The sequence below is a fragment of the Phocoena sinus genome, chromosome 7 (assembly GCF_008692025.1).
Source record: "Phocoena sinus isolate mPhoSin1 chromosome 7, mPhoSin1.pri, whole genome shotgun sequence".
In the NCBI taxonomy this organism is placed as follows: Eukaryota; Metazoa; Chordata; class Mammalia; order Artiodactyla; family Phocoenidae; genus Phocoena; species Phocoena sinus.
The window spans coordinates 70,460,770-70,486,446 of record NC_045769.1 but is presented as its reverse complement, the minus strand read 5'-3'; the positions used below and the strand labels follow the sequence as shown (position 1 = coordinate 70,486,446).

General features: G+C 36.6%; 2 protein-coding genes and 1 non-coding gene across 3 annotated transcripts in view; 1 reads left to right on the top strand and 2 right to left on the bottom strand.

Annotated features, from left to right (window-relative positions):
• The first annotated feature begins 3,980 nt into the window (after positions 1–3,980).
• Positions 3,981–24,849, top strand: GCA (grancalcin). Its single transcript, XM_032636903.1, has 8 exons — positions 3,981–4,271; positions 8,399–8,557; positions 13,488–13,557; positions 17,360–17,403; positions 17,680–17,827; positions 21,319–21,432; positions 21,771–21,829; positions 22,478–24,849. The coding sequence occupies exons 1-8, from the start codon at positions 4,245–4,247 to the stop codon at positions 22,502–22,504; spliced, it is 648 nt and encodes a 215-aa protein (XP_032492794.1). The 5' UTR covers positions 3,981–4,244; the 3' UTR covers positions 22,505–24,849.
• LOC116757280 lies at positions 14,694–14,802 on the bottom strand. The gene has a single exon (XR_004350925.1). It is a non-coding gene; the product is annotated as a U6 spliceosomal RNA (small nuclear RNA).
• KCNH7 (potassium voltage-gated channel subfamily H member 7) overlaps positions 24,847–25,677 on the bottom strand; it is a 475,457-nt gene continuing 474,626 nt past the window's right edge. Inside the window, exon 17 of the transcript XR_004350664.1 lies at positions 24,847–25,428. The gene's annotated coding sequence lies outside the window, so the exon portion shown is untranslated. The remainder of the gene's footprint in view (positions 25,429–25,677) is intronic.

The following is a 25,677-nucleotide window of genomic DNA, read 5'->3' as shown; positions in this document are numbered from 1 at the left end:
ACCTGGCCACGCTCCCTTTTGATCCTCTGCCCTCCCAGTGGTTCCCCAATTTCCCCCTTCGGGCGTGGGATCCCTTCCCCTCCCCCAGCTACCCCTCAGGGGCGCCTGTCCCGTCCCGCCTCCACTTCTCCTCCCCCTTCACTCCCCCCATGCTCCACGTCCTACCCGGTCGCTGTGGGTTCCTCCCATCCCCTTAGGTGTCCGTGGTCCCCCACCGGTGCCTGGTAGGTGCTCTAGTTGTGAGGAGACATGAATTCCACATCCTCCTAATATGCCATCTTGATTCTGCCCCTAAAATTGTTTTTTATACATTACATTTTCATAAGATGATATTGTTCATACAATGCTCACTGAATCATGGAGCAAATTTTCATTACTATTACCGTTGGGCTGCACTAAGCAGCCCTGCAAGCCCTGTACTTAACCAGTTTCAAGACGGAAGAAAGAGCCCGGAGTCAGCAACAGAGACATCAGTGGTTTATTGGATGGGGGAGCTTAGACATCTGAAGCAAGGTCCTGGAGCGACACCCCTCCATGTGTGGGGGACAGTGGGAGGACATGGGGCAGTCTTTGCTCCGGGGACAGTTGGTTACCAATTATAGGGGGAATTGACATCAGGTTGGCTCATTGGTTACCAGGAAAACCAGCAGAGGAGCACGCCTCTCACTGCCCCTTTGATAAGCTATCACTGTGGCTAAAGTAACAGCGATTAGCTAAGGCCTGGGGCAAGTATGTGGGGAGGTTAGTCAGGTGAGTAGGGTGTAGGTGAAGCAGGCCTGGTCAAGCAGGGGATGTACAGAGACCAAGAGAACAGCCATCTTGGGTGCCCTGATCATACAGTTACTTTAAAAAAATACTCTTTATTGACTTATTGTAAGTTCCTATCCTAGCAAATTTATAATATGAAATACTAGGTTTAGAGACAGAGATACAGCAGACTATAGTGTAGAAAATCCTTTCTGTATCTCACATGATAGTGTATGGGAGGTAAAATCAATTTCCCTTTACCCTTCTGAGTTCTTGGCTGAGATCTCTACGACAAAAAACAGACGAACAAGAGAAAAAAAAGCCCAGAGGTTTATTAACACGAATCCTCATGTATGCATAGGAGATACCCAGAGAAAAATGAATAATTCTCAGAGGTGTCTTAGAACTTCAGCTTAAATACCATCTTCAGCTAAAGAGAAAAGAAAGGTGTGGGGAAGCTAGCTACGGGGAGGTTACCAGGAAAAGAAAGATAAATATAAGATTTGTTATGCAGATTTAAGTCCCTGCCTTCTTTATTGATAAGGGACTAAACTTGTCTCAGAGTATTCATTTCTGTCCTTGGTAGAGAGGGGAAGAGGGACCCTTTGGTCCTGTTGTTAGGCAATTGGCGAGTAGAGAGCTTTTCTTGTATCTGTTTCTTCTCAGTTGCCTTCAGTTTAAAATAATCCTTATGCCAAAGTGGCATATTTTGGGGTGGCATATTCTGCTACCCTTCAGTAGGAACTTCCCTGCGTAGTTCTTTCTCTAAGAAAGAGACACATTGCCTAGAACTTCAAAGGATCAGATATTTTATCCTACTTGCAAGCTAACAAGTAGCCTGCCACAATTTCATAGAAGTTGACAGAAGGCATGAGATTCCTCTGTCAGAGACAAAGAACTTTGTTACTTACAGCACAGGCAGCATGAGCTTCAGGTTCTCATGCATTCCTTTTGCTCCCAAGTTCCACTGAGTGAAATGGAGCTCCTAGGTGGGTGATGCAGAAGCAGTGGGTTTGAATCAGCATGAAGGAACTCTAAGCTTAGGAAAGTCCTGCTAGCAAACCTAAGCAAACTTTGCCCTGGAAGGAGAAATTAGCTTTGCTATCTTGCAGCAAATCTTCTCTCTACCCTTGAGGAAAATACAATCCCTATCTTGAAACCACATGTGTAGAAATGCAAGGAACCCATGGAGTTTTGAAAAATATGTAATGCATCGGTAAGGCTAGTATGATGAAAAGAAGAGGCACAAAAATTCTGACCAGAGATTTAGACTAAGATTGTAAATGTAAAATACTTGATCCTCTCTGAGTATTTCTTTCAATACGCAGTTAATCAATTAGAGTAAAACTTCACAATGATTTGTTTTGCTTTGTAATGCTTTATCACTTGATGCTTTAATGAGTTAAATGTTCTTTCCTCTTATCAAATAGGTTTTACCATCCCCCTTTATTTATTTATGCCAATAATTTAACCTCATTGGCTAAAGTATTTCTTATTGTGTTAGGGGAACCAATGCACATTTTGTCAAGAGTGGCTTGTACCTTAGCAATCTTCCTTTCTATCTCTTCCTGAGAAAATTAGGTTTCACAAAGTTCAACAGGTTCCTCCTCTGTAATGTAACTGACCAACAGTTACTCAGCTTTGCAAGGTTGATTTCCTCTGCTAATAGATGACACTTTCTTCCACATCCTTATTTTCAAGAAACATTTTAGTAGTTGTCTTATTCTTCAGAGATAACTCAAAATAATATCATTATGGTCTTTTTGTTTGTTTTTAAACTAAGTCTACAGCTGTCCGGTCACTGTGTGTGTCCTGTCCTTTTCAAGCTGGAGCTACAAAATTCATTTGAGCTCCAGAGAAAAGCAGAACTGTCAATGACTATTACTTAATAAATCAAAGTAACTGAGCATTTAACTTTGCACCGAGTGATTAAAAACCAAGCTGTTCCTCGGTGGATATTGTAAGGCCAACTGGCCCGAGGCAGGGGAACACAATCAGATTCACAGGTTGCATCAGACCGAAATTCCCCGGACCACCCAGTTCCAGAAACTGCCCTGGAGACGTTCTGGACCACCCAGTTCCAGGAACTGACCTGGGGACTTTGAACCCAGCCCAGCCTTCCCGCCTTTCGAGGGGCGGGACTAACGGTCCCCCAGGATACCCAAAAAGACCACCAAATAAGGAATACCCTGCGCCCTCCCAGATTCACCACACCCCTTTCCCTTCTTCCCCTATAAAATCTTGCCTAACTCTCGCCTGGTTGCGACTTCTGTGGCCCCTTTCTCTAGGACCAGTGAAGCTCGCCCGCGAGCGCTCCCTAATAAAGCTCACTTGAAGCTTTCCTCTGTTTCGCGGTGCCGTTTGTTAAGATCCAACCTTACAGATATAATTAGGAGGCACAACTTAAAGAGTTTGCCCAAATGTTGAATCATTTGTCGGGTTGTCAGATAATATATAGGATGCCTTGTATATTATCAGCGTGTAAACAGCGAATAATTTTTTTGGTGTAAGTGTATGATCCATGCAATGTTTGGGACATACTCGTATTTTTAAATTTTCATTTTTTTTTTTAGAATAAAATTTAACTAGGGCTTCCCTGGTGGCGCAGGGGTTGAGAGTCCACCTGCCGATGCAGGGGACACGGGTTCGTGCCCCGATCCGGGAGGATCCCACATGCCGCGGAGTTTCTGGGTGCGTGAGCCATGGCCGCTGGGCCTGCGCGTCCGGAGCCTGTGCTCCGCAATGGGAGAGGCCACAGCAGTGAGAGGCCCGCGTACCGCAAAAAAAAAAAAAAAAATTTAACTGGACCTCCTGTATTTTTATTTGCTAAATCTGGCAACTTCTGGTCACCATTTATCTAACAAACTATAATAACCTTTTGGTAAAACTTGGTGTCAAGAGAGTTTTAGCTCAGAAGCACTACCTTTGGAGTAGAGGTCAAGGTTTCATAGTTTTGATGATGTGACATCAACGCTACGGAAAAATAGATGTAAGTAACTCTCCAAGTTTTGAAATTCATAGATATGTATTCGGTAGCCCAGCTTCAAAAGAGTGGAGGTTAAAAGAAGTCATGCACTTGCTGGTCTGGGTTTCTAAGGAGAAAAGAAACCGACCTACAGAGCCTTTCCAAAGAGGGTGGAAGTTACTGTTGCAAAGGGTTCTCGGTTTAGCGAGGAAAGAGCGCAAGACCCGAGCGAGTCAATAAAAGAGGAGTAGGAAAAGGCTGGCCGCGTGAAGCCAATCAGAGACGAGATGGATGGGACTAGCCTCGGGGAAGGGGCGGGCTTAGGTACTATAGGCTCCGAAGGGCCGGTCCCAGCCAATCCGAGCTGAGTAGGGCAGAGCTGGACGCCGCGGCGGGGGGTGGTCTCGAGGAAGTGAACGGCGCGGCCGGCGAGTCCGTCAACCTCACCTTCACCTGCAGCTGTAACTCCGCTTTTCTCTCAGCCTGGCGGACGCTGACTCGGAGGGTGACGGTTGACGTTCGCAAGATTGTCATGGCCTACCCGCGATACGGAGGAGGGGTGAGTCCTGGCCGCTTCGGCGCGGCCTCTGCCTCCGCGGGGTGTGGCGCTCCGACGGGCGGTGCCAACGTGCCGGATCCGCCTTCGGTCGGTCCCTGCTAACTTCGCCCGCCTCTGGTACTCGGCGGCGCCGGGACTTCGCGCCGTGTAGGAAACCGGGGCTGGGGCCGAGCGGGGAGCCGCAGGTGTTCTGGTCCCTGAGGAACCCTTAGACGAGTCCTTGTGGAGCCAAGGGTGTGGAGTGTTTTTAGAAATTTCTTCCCTGGAATGGAGGAACAAAGCATCCTTTTTATTGTTCCAGTAATCTTTTGTGGTCCGCCCTCCGTCCAATCCTCCTAACCCCCTCCTCCCCGGTTTTGCTAGACATCCTTTTCCTGAATTTTTTGACCACTTCTTTTCTGTTCTCTATGTTGCTTATGAATAAATTAAGGTATGCTAAATGTCTCCTAATGTTTACTATTCTACCAAGGACAGTGTTCTTCTAGACTTTTGGGGAGGGGATGGGGGAGTGGGGAGGTGGAGAAGATTATACTTTCTTACGTAACTCTTTATCCTGCATCACTTTTGAGAGTTGGGAGTTGTGACTGTAGTATCCATTATGGTAACAGGAAGTAAAACAAAATTAAAAATTTCAGTTTACATACATATTTTTATTTTAGCTAAGTGTTATAGTGTGATCAGTATTTTCAAGCATAATGATACATTTTAAGCATAGAAAGCTTATACAGATGAGGAAGAAATAGAAAAAAAAAAAATAAGTTCCAAGAATAAAAGGAAAAAGGTAAAATTTCTGAATGTTCCAGAAGAGCCTTTTCATTTCTCTTAAAAAAAAAAAAAAATGGGTAGGAGCAAGTATCAGGTCATTATAGTATGTAGATAGCAACGGATACTTTCCAAAGAGTGATGTAAGACATCATTTGTGAATGTCAAGATTTACAGTGTATTAGGCATTGCTTAATGCCTAATACATTTGACTTAAGAACGTCAAATGTCAACATAAACTGTGGGGAAAGTATATAACTTTTCAACATTGTTTTAGGGATAGGGAAGCAAATGTTTGAAGAACACTGACATAAGGTACAGCTGGTATCCTGAGGTATGAAGTGGAGTTCTATGCAGCCTGTTGTGACTTATTACACAGTTTATATGTGCAGAATTCTCCAGGGTTACAGATTATATGATCTAGTTTAACCAAAGTAATCCTCACAAAATGGACAAGTAGTTGAAAATTTCTAGGACAAAACTAGGGATCAAAGATAATACTAAAGATTCAAAAGTGTGCAAAACTACATGAAAGTGACATTGCTGACACAAGTCCAAGGTTTTCTTCAGTCGCATTACCAGGTCATGACAATGATGACCTAATGATCAGTTTTGATTCATTTGAAACTATTGGGAAGACAACTTGAAATATGAATTTATTATAAACTACTTTTCAGGGTTTACTTTGTAGGCTAGGGGTCTGAGTTTCCCTCCATGTGGGCCCTTCCACATGGGTCTTGAGCTTCTTCATGCTGGCCATGTTCTAAGAGAGAAACTAAAGCTGCCTGTCCTCTTAAAGTCTTAAGCCTGGAATGCATGTGGTGCAGTTTCTACCAGATAAAGCTGAAACAGGCCCAGCCCAGATTCAAGGGAGTAGAGAAAGTCTTTGCCTTTGCAGGGGAAAGGTTGCAAAGAGTTTGCAACCATCTTTAATCTGGCCTCCACCAGGCTCTGACATTTTTGGATTTTGGAGAAGTTAATATTGCGAGACAGGAAGGAAAGGTAGATAGAAGGTTATTCCTAAGGCCAGGTTCTTCATATAATACTGCTTGCCTGACTTTGATTAAAAAACAAGTATGCTGAACCCTCCAGGCACACATGGAGATGCCACAGTAGAGGGTCTATAGCCAGTCTCCTGGCACCACCTCAACATGAGCTTTTTGCTAATAGGCTTATATTTAGTTTGGCCTCTCTTCCTAGAAAAAAGTTTTTTCAGTTTTCCTTCTGTGAAGCTTAAGGTGTGAGGGTCTCCAGTAAGCCTTAATTTCTTGGATATGCCCCAGGCCTTGATTGCCCTCCACGTCCTTGGAGGCCTTGGAACCAAAGTCTAGGTGTTTGTTTTTTGCCTCAGAGCAAAAGCTGCTTTGGGAATTTTGCTAATCCTTTTACCTCTGGGTCTAGACTTGTCCCCCAGTATTGGCCTGGAAGTTTCCCCGTATGAGTGAGGAAATTTTACCTTTTTCATTTAATATTAAAAAATAATATTTTATGAAAATTTTTTTTGTGTGTGAAGATTGATCTTATCCTAGTTACCCTTATTAGAAATAGGAAGTTTTTTTTCCTTGAATCAATATTTGTAATTTATAGACTTCAGATACTTTTAGAAGGCCCATTTCATTTACATTTTTAAAAAAATTTTTAAACTTTATTTTATTTATTTATTTTATTTTTGGCTGTGTTGGGTCTTCATTGCTGCGCGCGGGCTTTCTCTAGTTGGGGAGAGCCGGGGCTACTCTTCATTGCGTGCGTGGGCTTCTCACCGCGGTGGCTTCTCTTGTTGTGGAGCATGGGCTCTAGGCACGCGGGCTTCAGTAGTTGTGGCTCGTGGCTTGCAGACTGTAGAGTGCAGGCTCAGTAGTTGTGACACACGGGCTTAGTTGCTCTGCGGCATGTGGGATCTTCCCGGACCAGGGCTCGAACCCATGGCCCTTGCATTGGCAGGCGGATTCTTAACCACTGCGCCACGAGGGAAGCCCCTACATTTTCAAATGTATTGGTAAAGAGGTGTTCATAAGCATTTGTTAATATGTATTTTTTAATTTGAATTCTCTTTGTGGTTATATACACTTCTCTTTTATATTCCAGAAACTGGCCTGTCCTTTGACAGTCTGTCTCTTTTCAAAGAATAACTTTTAAACAGTTACTTTTTTTTTCAAATTCATTATATTGTTTTAATGTTTATTGTTCCCTTTCTTATACTTCATTGCTTCATAATCTAGTTTTTGATCCTTGAACACATTTCCTGGAGCTCCCATACTTTCTGCATACCTTTTGCCTTTACCATATCCCATGCTGCAGCTTTTCAAACTGCCACTAAAGGCTCCTACCTTTTTCCCCCTCTTAGAATTCTTTTCTCTTTTTGCCCATCATTCTCTGCTTATTCTTCAAAGATGCAGATCAAGATTTTTGTTCCAAATGGAATAATGAACAATCTTGATACTTATTCCTCCTCCAGACTCATTAAAAACAGTGAGCAAAATCTCTCTCTAAGATATAAAAAAATGTATACCAAGTTCCAAAGTGAAAAGAAGACAGTAACCAGAGCCATAGCAGGAAACAAACAGTATGTAGTCTCTGGGGTCAGCTTTATATTTGAATCATGATCTACTTCTTACTAGCCATTTGACCTTAACTAATTCAGGAAAGCTCTTGAAGTTTCACATTCTCAACTGAAAAAAGGATAGTACTTTCATATCTCACTGAGTTGTTGGGAAATCAAATCACATGGTAGATGGAAAGTAGTTAGAACAGTACCTGCAATATAAAAAGCTCTCAATAAACATTAGCTGAGTATTATTATTGTTGGTATTCTCGTTGTTGTTATTCTTATTCTTATCAGTTTTGAAGAGGACTGTTGTTGGAATTATCACTTTATTGTTCTGTTCATTGATATCTTGCTTTTTAAACAATAAATATTTTCTAGTGGAGGGGATGTTTCAGCCCTATGCATCTTCCCATGATTCATTCACAGTTCTGTTGTATTGTATTTACCATGTATTCTATGTATGTGTCTTTAGGTATACTACTTCTTAGTTTTACTCTAGGTGAAATTTTCTTGTATTTTTTACTTTTTGCTTCTTGTATTTTTTTACTTTTTTAAAGTGTGCCTCATTCTTAGAGGCTAGAGACTTCTTTTTTCTTTAACACTTTAAAACATGTTGGATAACATTTGTCGATGAGCTGAATTAAGTAATACAGGGCATCTCGCAGTTTGTAGCTAACAGCTTTTGTGATAATTTGGGAGCTTTCAGTAACTCGAGTTTTGCTTTTCAATGGACTTCTCATAAATGTTTTCTTTGAAACCAACTTCAGTGGATAATGGGTAATATTTGTATTAATAACCTTCTCCTTTTTCACTCTTGTAGCTTGGAAATTTTAGCAATCAGATGCAAATGGGACAGCCAATGCCAGGAACAGGGCCAGCTGTGCTCCCTGGTGGATACCCTGCATACCCAGCTTATCCGGACAGTTATTCCTCAGCGGGAGACCCCATGTGGACATACTTCACTGCTGTTGCTGACCAGGTAAAATCCTAAATATATAGCACAAATATCAGTTTTAAAAACTGATTGCAACTTAAAACAAATGTCAGCTCTTTTATTTAGTGTGTCATTTTAAATGTATATGAAACTTGCATTTTAAACTTATCTAGACTCATTTTCTTCTTGAGATCAGAGATGAGGGTAGTCATAATTATCTCATTAAAAAGTCTGTTAGTTTGATGTCTGACACGTTAGGAGTAACCAGGGTGGTGCGTGGAGACTGAGCCAGATAGGATCTGGGAAAAAGAGATCTGTATGTAAATCTCCTTGAGGAAGCTGGGGCAGAGTATCACAAAGGAGACTTGTAAATTGTGGATGTTTCCGGGAGAGGCTTGATGATGGTAAAGCAAATCAGGAAAAGATAAAGGAAACAAGGCAGAACGAAGTAACAAATACCAGACTAATGAGCAGAGACAGAGATTCATACTTGGGTCTCAGTCACAGTCCATGTCTCTTTTCTTTTATAGTGGTCAAGAATGATTTATTGAGTGCATAGAATTTCATAGAAGTTTGATAACATTTTCCATTCATTATTCAATCACTTAAATGTTCACTAGGTCCCATATGCCTTTCTAGAAATAGAGGATATGCACAGAATTATTACATGTGGCAGACACTTTGTTTTGGCTACCCAAATTCCATTCAAAACCTCCTTTTCCCTTTTCACGTGTGGTAGCGGTTGGAAAGCCCTAATACCATCTCAGACACCTTTCTATAAAGGTAGCCATGTGCCATAAGACTGGCCATTGAGATGTAGGTGTAATTTCTTTGGGATGCTTTCCTTTTCCAAATGAGGAACGCTTTCCTGGAACTAGTGTTGGCCCTTTCTCTGCCTTCATCCTACTGCCTGGAAAGGGGACTTGCAGTATGGAGGTGCTGCAGCCACATTGTGATCTTGAGGCAACAAGCTTGAGATAAAGGCCTATGGATGGGGAATGTGGAAACATGGAAAGAGATTGATGGCCTCATTAAGTTGCCACAGAGTCTTGTTCTGCATAGCCCCAGACTTCTTGTATAAAAACAATAAATATTGATTTGTTTAAGCCCCTTTTATAACATTTTCTAATTGTTTTGTAGTTAAATGCAATCCTAACTGTTGCATTATGCCACTCTTATCTGCAAGGAACTCTTAAGTATAATACTGGGAATAAGTATGTTATCTATAGCTGACTATATAATAAATCCATTTTATAAAATTACAACTTAAAATGTAAGAACCAGACATATATATTTAGAGACTTTTTTTGACTTAAGAACTATTTCATTGTAACAGTTGTCAACAATAATTTGCTATGATTGTACTATTTGATGCTTTCCTTAAATTTTTCAGTCTTGTGCTTTTGAATAATTAAATTCCATAAGGACGTGGCCCTTGTCATATTGTCTCTTACCCAGGAGGCACTAGGATTATATTAGTCATTGAATGGATGCATAAACTATCTCATTTTCAAATTTTCATCCAAATATTTAGACAGTTCTCTTATATGATGAATTTTGTCTGGCCTTAAGGGTTCAAGTGTAGTATCAGATTTATACATTATGATCCTAGAACCTAGTTACCAAACTCACCTCTGCAGCTATATTCTTTTTTGATAGGCCTCATAATTAAAGATACTCTGAGAAATGTCCAATTAAAAGTTGCTGCAGTGTCCCTTTTTATAGGAGGATGTTTTCCTAACAGTAATGATTCAATCATCAATTGATTCAGGGAAATTCTGGTTAGTATGTTCATAAATACACACAGGCACACACACGTATACACACAGAAGTATCTTGATAATACCAACAACTTTAATGTGCACACTGCTTGCATTTTTCCACACAGCAGCTCTGTGAGGTAGGTCAGATGGATGAGCTCTTTTATTATAGATGAGTAAGTAGAGATTAAGATTGATTAGCCTAACAAATAGGACTTGAACTTGAATATCATTTCAAAATCTTGCTGCCTATCAGTTAACCTAACCAAGGGCAATTGATTTTTTGTTAATTATCTATCTAAAGCTCTTAATACTTAATTAGAAAATGCAGTTTTCTACCCCTAATGATAGGTAATTTAGTTGAGGGTTTAGATAGCTGATCACAATCCTCAGCTCAAACGGCCTGTAAAGAGATCCAAAATGATCACTTGGATTTTCTCCTTATAATTTAGGAAGACACTGCTTGTTAGTTAATTAAGATAACATGTTTTTATAAAATGTATGAAATACGAGTATGAAGTAGTATATCAGGATAATGCTTTCTGATAGTGATAAATAACTTTCAGCAAAGCTATTCAGGTTATTAGAAAAACTCCAAAATTCTATAACAACACATGCAAAATAGAATTTCATTCGTTAATTAGGTTTTAGATTTTTAAATTTAATCCATACTTGAATGAGAAATTGTAATAGTTTCAACCTTTTGAAATAGTAAATGAATATGGCTACAAACTGTCAGAAATGACTACAGTTTAGTGAAGAACCAAAGGAATTATCTACATTCTACCAAACAGCTAACTTGCTTTGTACTAGATACTGGGCTAGGGTCTGGGGATGAAAGGTAAATGAAACTCAGATACTGACCTAGACGATCTCTGTCTAGTCAGGGAGATAGACCTGTGGGAAATGATAACGGTACAGGGAGAGGCGTGCTCCAGGTGAGTGAGTGAAGATGATAGCAACACCAAGAACATCCTCCGACCCTTATACTTGTTCTCTTTGCCTAGAACTGCACTGTCCAAATTAAATAGAGTGTGAGCCACAAACGCAAGCCACATGTGTAGTTCTCAAGCCTCCAAGTAGTGCATTTTAAGGAGTAAAAAGAAATAGTTGAAATTAATTTTAATAGAATATTTTATCTAACCCAGTGTATCAAAAAAGATTAACATTTCAACATGTAATCATGTAAAACTTATTAATAAGGTATTTTACTCTATGTCGTGGTTACTAAGTCTTGGAAATCTGGTGTGTATTTTACACTAACAGAACATCTCTGTTCAGACTAGGCACATTTAAGTGCTCGGTGGAATGTAGGGCTAGTGGCTTCTGTTTTGGACAACTCGGGCCTAGAGCACTCTCCCTCAGATGTCTGCATAGCTTGCTCCTTCACTTTCTTCAAATCTCTCTCAAAATTTGCCTGCTTTACCAAAAGGCTCTGCTTTACCATCTATGTAAAATACCATTGGCCTCCTCGCCGTACTCCACAACACTCCTTCTTAGCACCTTTACTCTGCTGTATTTTTTCCCTCAGCACTTACTACCATCAGATGTAATTTCTGCTTTGCCGCCTCTCTCCCACCACTAAAATGTAACCTCTATGAAGGCGAGGAATTTGTTTTGGACACGGCTTGGTACTTAGTCCATTTAATGGTGCTTGAACGTGTTAGGTTGTTCAATAGATATATGTTAAATGGATGAATTTCTTATTCTTTCTAAATGGAACATATCTGTTCATTTATTTCTCTGCATTTTCTTAGCATACTTGTTTTAATGATTGCTCTATAAAATTCTTTCATCCTGTATGAATTTGTTCTGAAATGGTTCATTCTTGTGGACTGTCTTTCTGAACGTTAGATTTTTCCACATACTTTGGAATATTGGTTCCTTAAACTTAGTGAGTGAAGTTTTTGTTTATTCTCCTCACCCCTCCCCTAACCTTTTGTCCTCTTCCACGTTTCCCTTCCTCTCCCCGTGTCACCTAGTGGTTTTGTGATTTTTCCCACCTAGATTGTGTCCAGAATCAGACTTTACTGAAATATAAAATCCTTTGCCTTGAGTTAAGTTGTTCTAATAAATACTTGGGTTTATTTTCCAGAAACAAGCAGACTAAAGTACAATAAATAAACCAGTACATACTTTAATATCTTAAAAATGTAAAACCGTCAGGTAAATCTAACAGGCTTGATAGACCTAAACAGGGTCAATATCAAGAGACAAATGAAGTGAATGATACAAGCACAGGGTCAGATCCTTTGTTTAAAAACTGGATATTTATTCACAGAATTTTTGCGTTAATTTTTTAAATATTGCATTAAAACATTACTGTGACTACTGAGTTTTCTTAAACTTCCTTATATTTAAAGGTTAGTCTCTCACTTGCCTGATAATGTTTATAATACTCCTTAGAAGTGTCTATAATACTTCTTAGAAGTAGTTTGTAAAAGTTTTGTTTTTTTCTTGGGTTCTTACAAGTTACATGTTTTAAATTTGCCTCCTTAATCCTTTCTCAGAGCTGTTGTTTTGAATTTGTGACAGTGTATGTGATGCTTCCAAGTAAATTACTCTTTATTTTTGTAGAAAATAGGATGAGGTACCGAAACATAATGAGAGTATTCAACCTGTTTCACTTCCATTGTGGTTACTTGTTTGTGATAAAAAAATTTTTTTTCCCATAAGAAGGTCAAACAAGAATATTTGGACAAAAAATCAGAGGGGACTCTAAAACTTTGCTGAGGTTAATGCTGTGGAGGAAAAAGATATTTTCTCTTCCCAGTTAAAGATTCAGTATCCTTTAGAAATAATCTCCTCTCAAAATGGGCATGAAAGGAAAGTGTTTGAGACTTCTCTGAACGCATTTTAGGCATTTTTCTAACTATTTTAAGTAGAGGTATAATGATTCTCACAAGGTATTACTTTGCACTGTTATAGGACAGAGTGATTATGCTATTTTTCAGAAGTAGAGAATATAACTTATATTTGAAATACCTGAATAATTTAATAGAATAAAATTTGATTGTGAAAAAAGTATTCATGTTGTGTGATGTTCTCTAATGTGCCTTTGCTGTCAATAATTATCTCTATAATTTTGTAGTTGATAATAGAGTAGTATTTTGAAGATTGCATATTTATTGATCGGCCTAGAACAGTTAGTTAGCATTTTAGTATGCTTTTATACAGCTGATTTTATTAATCAGGTTATAATTATTTTGTAACAGGATGGTGAAGTGGATGCTGAAGAACTTCAGAAATGTTTAACACAGTCTGGAATTAGTGGAACTTTTTCTCGTGAGATCTTTTTTTTCCTCTGTTAAAATTGGACTAGGAAATTCATTTTCTAACTTTTTTGTTTCCATACTTAAAATATTAAAAAAAATTTTTATCACAGATATACATGCACATAGTTCAAAGAACCAAATAATTCTGCAAAGCTTGTTATGAAAATACTGTTCAGCATGCATTCCTCCCTCCCCAATGTTAACCACTCGCAGAGAAAATCTCTTTAAAGTTCTTCAGCTAATTCTTTTGAAATTTGCCTCCATATCTCAAAATAGCATGCCTTTATCACTATGGATTTTCACTTTTAATGATCATCAATTATTATGTCCTGCGGTAGGTGATGAGGATGTAACCCTCTCACCTGTGTCCCTGTACTCTACACAGGAGCTCCCTCATCCATCTGCTGTTAAGTAATTTTCATTAGCTCACTAATCAGTATTTGCCTTATTGTTACTATCTAAATGCTCTTCCTGAGTCTTGTAATAATATATGATTAATTTTTCTTTTAATGTAGCTTTTTGCTTTTTCTGAAATTAATCTTCATCCAGGAGCTTTCTGTTGTGCTTCGTTTTCTGTGCATAGCTGTCATGCTTGCACTCCTGGAGCCCTTTCTTCTCTCTTGAGTTGGATCTCCCCTTCATTCCATCCCTTGTTGTCATTTTAAATTCGATAAAATATATTGAATTAGCTTCTTAATAAAAGTGCATGGGAGGTAAATTTTTTGAGACTTTCTCTGAAAATTCTTTCATTCTATCCTCAGAATTAAGTGATTGGCCAGGTATAGAACTCCAGATTACAAATCATTTTGACTTAGAATTTTAAAGGTATTGCTCCATTGTTTCCAGCTTCCATTGTTGCTTTATCTTTTTGTTTCCTGCCTGTATGTCGTTTGTTATTACTGTGTGGAGGCTTGTGAGATCTTCTCTTTGTCCCTAGTCTGAAATGTCACAGTGCTGTGCCTGGTTGTGTGGGGAATGCAGTGGGCACTCCTAATCTGGAGACTCATTTGCATTAGTTCAGCGCTGTTTTCTCCATTTTCTCTTTCTGGAATGTGTCTTTGGACTGGGTCACTTTTCTTACCTTTTCTCTCCTACCTCTTATTTTCCTCTACTTTTGGGGAAATTTCCTCAACTTTATTTTCTTTTTTAACTATGGGACGCTTCACAGAACAAACTTGCGTGTCATCCTTGTGCAAGGGCCATGCTACTTTCTGTGTTGTTCCAATTTTAGTATATGTGCTGCTGAAGCGAGCACTCAACTTTTATTTTCGAAACCTTCCATCGAGTCTTTCATTTCTCCTATCATGTTTTTAAAATCCAAGAGCCTTTGTTCTTTTTTCATGAATGCGATGTCTTTCCTTATCTCTCTGAGATTGTTAATGTATTTTTTTTTAAGCTTTTTTCTTCCTACATAACCTGCTTCCTCCAGTTTTTTTTTCCAGGTTGTTTGTTTGGCTGTCTTTCATGTTAGGTGCTTTTCTCAGGTGTCTGATGATCCTAGCTTGCTCATATTTAACTAAAATGCCAGTTAGAAGCCCTGAGAGCCAGGCTGGGTGTTGACTGTAGACTTCAGAGTCTGGTGGTTTGCCTGGGCAGTGTGTCCTCCAACACTGGGTATCAGGATCTTTCGGGATTTCCTTTGGGGCTGGTTGTCCAGTTGATCTTCTGTCTGGAGCGGAGGAGGGAGGACTTATCAGGGTTCTCAGTCTTTTGTAAATTGTCATTGAATTTCCTTGTTTTAGTAGATAGCCCTATCCTCAGCTGTGCCTGGTTTCCTGCAGTGCACAGTCCCCTCCAGAGAATAAAACCCCAGATGTCTACTGGCGTGGGAGTAGACGGTAGCCATCCACGTAGCTGAAGCAAGGAGGGGATTTGGGGCTCTAAAGGCTCCTTAGATAGACATTCAATCAGTCCTTCGGTTTTTGTCTCTACATTCACACCCATTTTCAGAAGTACTGCCAGTTCTTAAACGTTTGGAGTCTCCTCCAGGATAACCAGGCTGCTTCTCAGGTTGTCTTATTGCAAGTTCAGGAAGCCACTTTCTCAGATCTAGGTTGTCAACTTAGGTCCACCTACTTTTCCAACTTGCAAAATTTTATTCCTTTGTTTCCTCTCTCATTCTCTTTTTCTCTAAAGGATTACAACTCTAGAAATTCAGTTTAATTCTGTCCATTCTAATGGGGTGTGGGGAGAGAGGGAAAATCTGTCAACTTTCCTAAAAATTCTCTCCCTCCATTCTTGGTCAGATATTTAATCTTACATATACTTGGTCCTATTTTGAGATTGATTGAAGGTCTTCTTATTTGATGACTCAATTTTTGTCATTTATTATCATCTATTCAGATGCTCCCACTTAATGAATGTGTGCCATGTTAACTTTAAGGCAAAACAGATGTCATTTACTTGACAAAATGATGGAATGCCATTCCAGAGATTTCTCCCCCTCCTTGCCTGAGTAGTTTTCGTATGAAGGAGCACTGGGCTCCAATCCTGACTGTTCCACCTGTTAGCTAGTGAACGTGGGAAACTTTATCTTTCTGGGCCACAGTTGCTTTATTTGTAAAATTGGGGCTAGGATAGGTTTGGCATGTTTATGTGAAATCACAAAACACACACTACCTGGCTTATAGTAAATGCTATTCACTGTCAGCTGAATTGTCAGTCTGAAAATACTGTAACCACTATTCTAACATTGACACCATATGAAACATGCAAAGAAAGTGCTTTTAACTTTGGATTGTTTTATAATTTTCTTTAATGGGTCTAAAATTTAGCTGAAATAGTTTTTTTCTTTATGAAAATTTCAAAATATTTTATCAAATAGCATAAAGTAAAATAATTTTAAGCATTTTTATTTATTCATTCATTTATTTTAACGAGCTACTAGTAAGAACTTTGTAAACTTGACTGTACTGACATATCTCCTTTATCAGGACTATGTGTAATTAGTCTTGAGATAAATCAGCATGCTAGTTGAATGTAATTGTGATAAGGTTTAGAAAAATTAAATTCTGCCTACTGAGTCCTCAGTTATAGTTCTTTAAATATGAAAGTGTATTTCTAATAACCCCTGATTTTAAGATAGCAAACTATCTTGTTATCTTTATTTCTTCTTCCTTTCTTTTCCCCTCCCCTGAGAAAAAAACAGTGCTTTCAGTTCTGAAGCTCATCTTTTTCTTACTTGGTTGATTGCAGTAAACTACCAGATGGTTTACCTACATCCAGATCCAGCTTACTTTACTCTCTAGTATGTTCTTTGTCAATTACTGTTTCTGAAATGGAAATTTTAGAATTGCCCCTCTGTTCCTTAAAATCCTTTAGTAACTTCCATTGGTCTAAAACTTTAGGGTGGCATTCAAGACTTTCATGACCTGGTCCTCATCTGGCTTCCTGAAGTCATTATATGCATATGCCTCTCCTTCCCATATACCCCAAGCTTTAACCAAATCTCTAACACTTTCAAGTTTTGTGATCTCAGCATATGACAACTTCTACTTAAACCTGACTTGGCATTTGTGTTAGGAAGACTGAAGCCCTCCTTTTCACTTGTTTAATTTTCAGTATTTTATAATTGCTTATTTAATTACCCAAATCTCCTTACTAGATGTGAGTAGTATGAAGGTAGTAATTTTTATTTTAGTCTCTCTTTTATTTTATTTTATTTTTTTTTACTATGCATGCCTAACAAAGCATTGGGTGATTGTGTATGTTTGGCAATGTGTAAATGTTTTGTTTTGAAAACAGAAATTGTTGTAATTTTATATAAATAAAATCGGGCAGAATTTAATTCAAATAATAAATATGTTTTATAGCCTTCAGTTTGGAAACCTGCAGAATTATGATTGCCATGTTGGATGTATCCTTGACTAAAAATAGAAAATATTGGAATATAGAATATTAAGGCAATTGTTAGATATAAATGATCATAGTAAACTAGAGAGTTTAACAGTACTTTGTAACATCCTGTTTGAATTCCATTCTTTTCCATTTTTACACAGAAATCTATTTATATGCTAAATTTGGCTGACTCTTGCAGAAGTGAACTTAGCAAGTTTTTAGTCAGTTATTTGGAGTTTTGGGTCCGGGTAGATTCTTTGGTATCAAAACTTATTTTTGTTAATAAAACTATCAGAGAGATTACACAGGAAAAATGGGATTTAATGAATTCAAAGAACTTTGGGCAGCTCTTAATGCCTGGAAGCAAAATTTCATAACTGTTGATAAAGACGGAAGTGGCACAGTAGAGCGTCATGAATTGAATCAAGCCATTGCTGCTATGGGTAAGAATATTACATTCTTTAGAATCGATCCAGGTCATCTTTGTTCAGATGAATATTAATTGTTTAAATTTGCTAAGTAATAAAAGGGTATATTATTTCACCAGCTGTTGTCCAATTTGATTTCAAGGTTATAGATACATTCTGATTTAAGACCTTTAACAAAACCATTTTATTTCTGAGTTTTCCAAAGATGATCTTTCATACAGTCTGGTTGATAAAACAATTTCTGAATTTCCTTTGTTGAGTATACTTAAATTTATTCTAATTGTTTGTACTCACTTACCATTTATATTGTATTCTTTTGTAATTTGGTAAGATCTCTAATTTGACAGCAAAGCCTTATCTCAATTACAGGTCTCCATACATAGTCTAGCTTTCTGGCAGTAAAACCTGTTTTTTTGGTTTTTCTTCTTTTTTTTCTGTAGTGTAGAACACACAGCAGACACCGGAAAACCTCAAAATGGGAAGTCTACATTTTAGAATATCTTAAAAGACTGTAAATTTATTTTTAGCATATCTCTGATAAGCTGAGGTTCTCAGTCTATTTTCTTTCAAAAAGTGATAATATAAATGAGGTTTAACTTGTTTACAGTTAATGCAATTTTAAGTAGTTTTCTTAATTGTATTTACTTTCGTGATTTTATTTACACTCATTTTTAAACAAAATTCTTTTGTAACAGAACTAACTTTTTGAAAGATTTTATTTAACTTTCAGAAATCTGAACCAAGTGCAAATTACCTCAAATTCCAATTTAAAGTCAAAGCCATGATTAGTTTCGTTGTATCAATAGATGTTTTAATAGATGGTCATTTTAGGGACAGTCCTGGCCATATAAACATGTATAGTTCAACTATAGAGTCTTAATTCCTAATGAATTAAACTTGGTTCTTAATTCAGCACAGTGTTGGAAAATTAATATAACCAATTGCAAAAAAGAAAACCACCGAAGAGTTCACATAGGCAGTTGAGTGTAACAAAGAGGTATTCTGTATTTTTCAAATTTAAGGTCTTCAGATATATTTTAAGATATTCAAATTATTTTTGCTGAGAATGCTATGGAAAATCTTATGAATTTTATCAGTCCCACATCCAGATCATAATTCTCTAATAGAAAGCTCAGGGCTTATTTGCATATAATTACAGTAGTTTGCATATATGACTTCTATTAATTTATACGTTTCATTTACTTTTAGCAAGTTTCCTGGATTGTATTTCATTATAGCTACACATAGAATTATCTTCTGTTGCATTTGTTTTTATTATTTTTCCCTTTGACTGGATTAATGTCTTTTGTCTAAATCTACTAATCCATTAATATATAAAGACAATAATTCTAGGCCAGCATTCTTCACAGTAAAGTGTACACATTCATTAAATACATAAGACAATCTCTAGGGGTGCAACAAGTGGAATATATTAATTTATATTTTTAATTAACTTTTATTCCATTCTTTTAAAATTTTAGTTTTATATATACTTTAAAATGTAAATAATCAAATAGTAATTCATGTATAGAATTTAAAACTAAATGAATACACATATAATGGGAGTGAGTGATCCAAAACTTTTTACTCATAGAAGTACACATTCAAAAACTTTTGGAGTCCACTGGGCTAGACAATAAAGAACCAAGGAAATAGTAAGAAGACTGTGGTTAAGATGAAAATCTGTGAAGAAACAGAATAAGGGTTATAGGACAAAATGGAATAACATTTTCCTATTTCTCCCCCCTCTGAGTAACCATGTTGATTCTCAAATTTTCTTTGACTATAAAAGACACTTGTAAGCAATATAGTCAATGGGAAATATAGGTTTGAATGATAGCAAAGATCACTAATAACCTTTGCTTTGATTTTCTTTTTTTTAATAGATTTGTTTTATTTATTTATTTATTTATTTATGGCTGTGTTGGGTCTTTGTTGCTGTGCACGGGCTTTCTCTAGTTGCAGCGAGCGGGGGTGCTCTTCATTGCAGTGTGCAACCATCTCATTGTGGTGGCTTCCCTTGTTGTGGAGCACGGGCTCTAGGCATATGGGCTTCAGTAGTTGTGGCTCGTGGGCTCTAGAGCGCAGGCTCAGTAGTTGTGGCGCACAGGCTTAGTTGCTCTGTGACATGTGAGATCTTCCTGGGCCAGGGCTCGAACCTGTGTCCCCTGCACTGGCAGGCAGATTCTTAACCACTGCACCATCAGGGAAGCCCTCAATTTCATTCCCTTTTATGGCTGAGTAATATTCCATTGTGTATATATATATATATATATATATATATATATATATATACATTTTCTGTATCCATTCATCTGTTGATGGACAATTAGGCTGCTTACATGACATGGCTATCATAAATAGTGCTGCAGTGAACACTGGGGTATCATTCCTTTTTATGGCTGAGTAATATTCCATTGTATATATGTACCACATTTTCTGTATCCAGTCATCTATCGGACAAACTTTAGGTTGTTTACACGTCCTGACTATTGTAAATAGTGCTGCAATGCATATTGGGGTACATGTGTCCTTTGAGTTATGGTTTTCTCAGGGTATAGTAGTGGGATTGCTGGGTCATGTAGTAGTTCTATTTTTAGTTTTTTAGTGAATCTCCATACTGTTCTCCATAGTGGCTGTATCAATTTACATTCCCACCAACAGTGCAAGAGGGCTCCCTTTTCACCACACCCTCTCCAGCATTTATTGTTTGTAGATTTTTTGATGATTGCCATTCCAAAGCAATCTACAGATTCAATGCAATTCCTATCAAATTACCAATGGCATTCTTCACAGAATTAGAACAAAAAATTTTACAATTTGTATGGAAACACAAAAGGCCCCGAATAGCCAAAGCAGTCTTGACAAAGAAAAATGGAGCTGGAGGAATCAGCCTCCCCGACTTTAAACTATACTACAAAGCTACAGTAATCAAGACAGTATGGTACTGGCACAAAAACAGAAATATAGTTCAACGGTACAGGATAGAAAGCCCAGAGATAAACCCACACACATATGGTCACCTAATTTATGACAAAGTAGGCAAGAACATACAATGGAGAAAAGACAGCCTCTTTAATAAGTGATGCTGGGAAAACTGGACAGCTACCTCCAGTCCTCCCAGAAACACCCAGAGCTCTGATATTCTTTAAAGAACTATAAAATTACAGGGTTGAAACATTGATGCATTAAAAAAACCTGTGACATACACTAGACCTTATTTCAAAATCAAAATATATTTTAAAAACACAGAAAGATATTTTCTTTTTCCTAGCTATCACTTTTTTACAAAGCTAGAATTGTGAGAATTATGTACCACTTCACTATTAGTAATGAAACCTTTGATCAATTTCAATTGGAATGTGTTTTGTTTCTAATGTATATTTTTATGTAATGAATTTTGAATGTTAATTTGTTTTATGACTTTATTAACAAGAATGCATTGTTTGTTGTGTTCTTTTGATGTTTAGTTTTGGAAGTTTTAATCTAGCAATCCCTTTTTCTAGGTTATAGGTTGAGTCCTCAAACGTTAACTGCTATTGTTAAACGTTATAGCAAGAATGGCAGAATTTTCTTTGATGATTATGTTGCTTGCTGTGTGAAGCTTCGAGCATTGACAGGTATGGACCATTTATGGGTACAGTATCATGTAGCTTTTTTCTTGAATGGTGTCCCTCACTTTCTTCAGCAAGTTGATGGTATTATGTATTTTCCCCCTTTATTCACTATTAAATCTGATCAGAGCTTTAAGGCTTTAAAAATTTAGGATTATAAATAGTGAAAAATTGTTATAGCTCAGTTTTGGAAAGTTTTCTTCATATCTCAGTTGCCTGGGGCATAAAATCACTTAAGATTTACTTGAGTATAAAATTATTCATTTTTTAGTACCTGGGGACACCAAGTATTTAAAACTATAGATTTTAAATTATAACAGAAAAAGTAATTTTTTTGTTTAAAGATTTCTTTAGGAGAAGAGACCACTTGCGACAAGGGGTTGTGAGTTTCATATATGATGATGTAAGTATCCTGTATTACACTTTTGATATTTATACTGTGTTCTGTATATGTTTACAGTTGTCATAAAATTTAAGTGATCTCTGGTTTCAGTACTGGAAATAATATATTTTAGAGACCATATTCTTTATGTTTTTCAGCTTCACGCAAATGTAAGATTCAATCGTGGTAGAAATACCAATTTGACTTTATAGTAAACATAAAAATACTTTTAAATTTTATGACAGACTTTTGGCAGTTTATGTTCCAAATCATTTTTAAGGGCAAAACTACCATTGCTTTTATAAAGAGTAATTTACTTGTGATGGTCTTTCTTCTAAGAGAGAGAGGAAATTTTCATCTATGATAGGTAATGGAACTGTTCATTTCTCATTTCAGATGGTTCCTATTAACCTGATTCCAAGTTTGTTTTGTTTTTAACTTAAGGAGAGGTTATATTTCACACGTTCTTTAGTGTTTCAAGGTTTTGTTTTATTTTTGTTATGTAGGAATTATAGGGTCAACTTTACCCTACTAGTATAATACTGGTTTGAGTTACAAGCCTTAGAAACTCAAAATTTCTCCTCTCGTGAAAATGCTTCTGTAGAATATAATTAATCAAAACCAAAACCATTTTGTTGTTACCAGCTGGTGATTTTGCTTATGTATTAGTTTTTGCAGGGCACTATGGCAATTTGATAGTCTAGAATTTGAAGGCTGAAGAAATACTGTGAATTTCTCTGCTTGGAAGAAATGAACTGAACTACTTTGAATTAAAGCTTTTGGGGCTTTTCCATGTTCCTGTCTGTTAAATCTCTTCTCTTTCTATGTGTTTTTACTTTAGCTCACCATGCAAAGCAGTAAAAGAGATGTTTTTGTAATATTTATATAAATTTATAACTTTAGGGATATCTGTATAATAAATATTGGTATATGATTAAGTGATATAAATACCTCTTAGTTGTAATTTTCTTTCTTACTTACAAGATAGATTATATAAGAAGCCAAATGATGAAAGCCTAGATAAAACTAATTTATACTTACCTGAAGGTTATAAATTATACTTGGAAATTTTGTTTGTAGTTGTTGGTATTTGAGGGTGAGCCAGAAGGGGAAGCCTAGATTTTGCGCCATCTTTGTAATTGGGTTTGTTCTTTGATCACATAATCAGAGAACAGAAACTCATGAGTCTTTGCCTGTGAAGAAGAAAATTGTAGTTCCTAAAATTTTATCTTAAATCACCTTAGGTGAACCATAAATTAAACTGTGGTGAAGTAAAACTACAGGAGGCATTGTTTTTCCTTTTTAAATTTTTTGCACTATATATTTTTCTTCAATATGTTTTATTGTCTTCTGTGGAAAAAAATTCTTAATAAACATAACTTTTTTCTCTGCACTTTATAGGTAACCTAAAATGGCATCTTTTTCTAAATCTAGATTTTCTGGAAATGACGTATTTTTAATGAAATGTCAATATTTAAATTTGTCCTTTTAAACGAAATTGTTTATACATAATGCTGTTAACTGTTTAGAAAGTTTAAAAAACTCCAGTAATCTACCACTTTGTTTAAATGTTCAGAAATTATAAGTTTGACTTTCTTGACAACATTAGCCAGTGATTTTGGCATTAGTAAACCAGTAAGTCTTTACCACTAGGTGTAATGTGGGTCCTAAGCATGGTAGGCATCATGGAAGCATTTTTGAGTGGCGTTACTACAGAAATTGCAAAGTGGAGTCACCAGGTCCTTAGCATTTAAGATTCCTGGTATAAGCTGCTGCAGTTAATCCAGTCCCTTTCTGGGCAAACACCCCAAAGTCTTTCTTAATGAAGTTTTAATAAACCACATATTTTTTCTTACACTTTAACTGAATATCTTCCAGCTTAATGGTGCAAATGGCATAATCTTAATATGGCTCGTGACCAAATTAATAGTTTTTCATTTAAAACTTTTTCATTAAAAATGGAGGATGAATGGTAGTATCTTGAACAAAAACCTTTTATAAACTTTCACTTTAAAAAAATCCTAGAAAGGAAGTAATGTATATTCATGTTGATATTGATAATTTTATATAATTAGCTGTCAAATTCATTTGGTCAGCTTTATAAAAATGTGAATAAATAATCCATGTAATTTTGTCCTCTGGCTGTTAATTTTTTTTTCATGAACATATATTTGATAATGTGAGAGAATGTTAACTGAGTCATAAAAGATATCGAATTCTAATTAGAAGTGTTGTAGGAAAAAGCTAATGTAAACACACTGTATATCATTCATGTTGAATAAGGGTGATACTATGACTCAGTAGCATGGAATCTTAACATCCGATTTATACAGGTGGTTGTTACCGTCCTATTCTGAGGTCAATTATAATTTTCCTTATTTGGATGCTCATAGTTGAGGTAAAACTTTTAAAATGGCTTGACATGACTCATATAAGTTTTGCCAAATGACACTTTGTGTTAGAACTTCTTCACACAATTCTCTAAGTCATCCTTTCCCAAAGGTGTTCCTATGACTTTTGGTCATAGGAGGTCTGTGAAGAAGGAGTTTCCATGACCAAACGTATTTGGGAAAGTCTCACCTTCCTCAGGGAGCTTAATAAAGCCTAAGGTACAGAAAATCTCATTTAATTTTATTTGACCCAGTTTTTTCCGAACTTTTTTTTTTTTTTTAACCACAGAACCCTTCCTCTTAGCAAAACTAATGTTCCATGCCAATCCAGCCCAGTTGTCAGACAGTTCTTTGCACTTTACATTAGATAGATACATAAACATTAGCCTTAGAGAATATATTACTAGGATTTTTTTGCTGAAATGCAGTTCACATTTTTGATGCTTTAAAATAATTAAACAGACGACATCCATTACTAAGGTAAAAATTAAATAGTTTTACAGGGAGTATGACTGGAATATGAATATAGTTTGGTAGTTTGTACTGGTTAACTCATGCCCCAGTTTTCTTATGATGATGTAAATTATTGAATAATGTACACTCTTAATGTCTAAGTGCTTTTATTTATCCAATAAACATGTTTCCATGTCATTTTGAGAATTTTTTTAATAAACATTCAAATAGCTTGCTGTAAAGTTTTGCATCATACAAAATCTGTTACATATATATTATGAGATGCTTCAGTTCAAATAACAGTGCAGTAATTCACCTATGCCTAAAAGACTGCCAAATGATTAAATGTCAGGAATTACACTTCTATTTCGAGTGGCAGTTTACACATTTTAAATTACATCAAGGGGAGATTAACACTATTGGAATCTTAATTTGGTCCACTTTAAATGTTATTTCAAGGACTGCGTTCAGTTGATCTATCAAGCATGAATTCAGAAACAGAAAGTAATAAAAAAAATGTCAAGTGATATGCTTATTTCCAGAAAAGGCATTTACCCTGGAAGAAAGTAAAATTTATCAATGTAGTTAAAATCTGTGTAATTAAGAACATAAAAAAATTAATTTGTGATGATTTCTTTAAATATACAAATCAAGTTCACCTGTTATGGCATTACTAAACGACAAACAAAAGAAATACTACTTGTCAGAAGTGTGCTTTTCTTTGTCCTTTTGTGTTTGACAGCCTCATAAATGATATGTTTTCTTTGTAGCAGTTTTCTGGGAAATTAATAGGAATAGATTTGTCAAAATCTGGTAAATTAAATCTAGTGAGTAAAATTCAATACATTTTTCAGGTTTTTCTTTTAAACTTTAAAATGCAACCATGGGTGTTTGATTACTTTGAAACTTGTATTAAAAGATCACATTTCTGTTGGTCTTAATCAAATCATTTTCATAGTAAATTAAGCATTTTGAAATAAATGTACAATGCTAAGTTATCATCTAAGAGTATATCTTGACTTCATA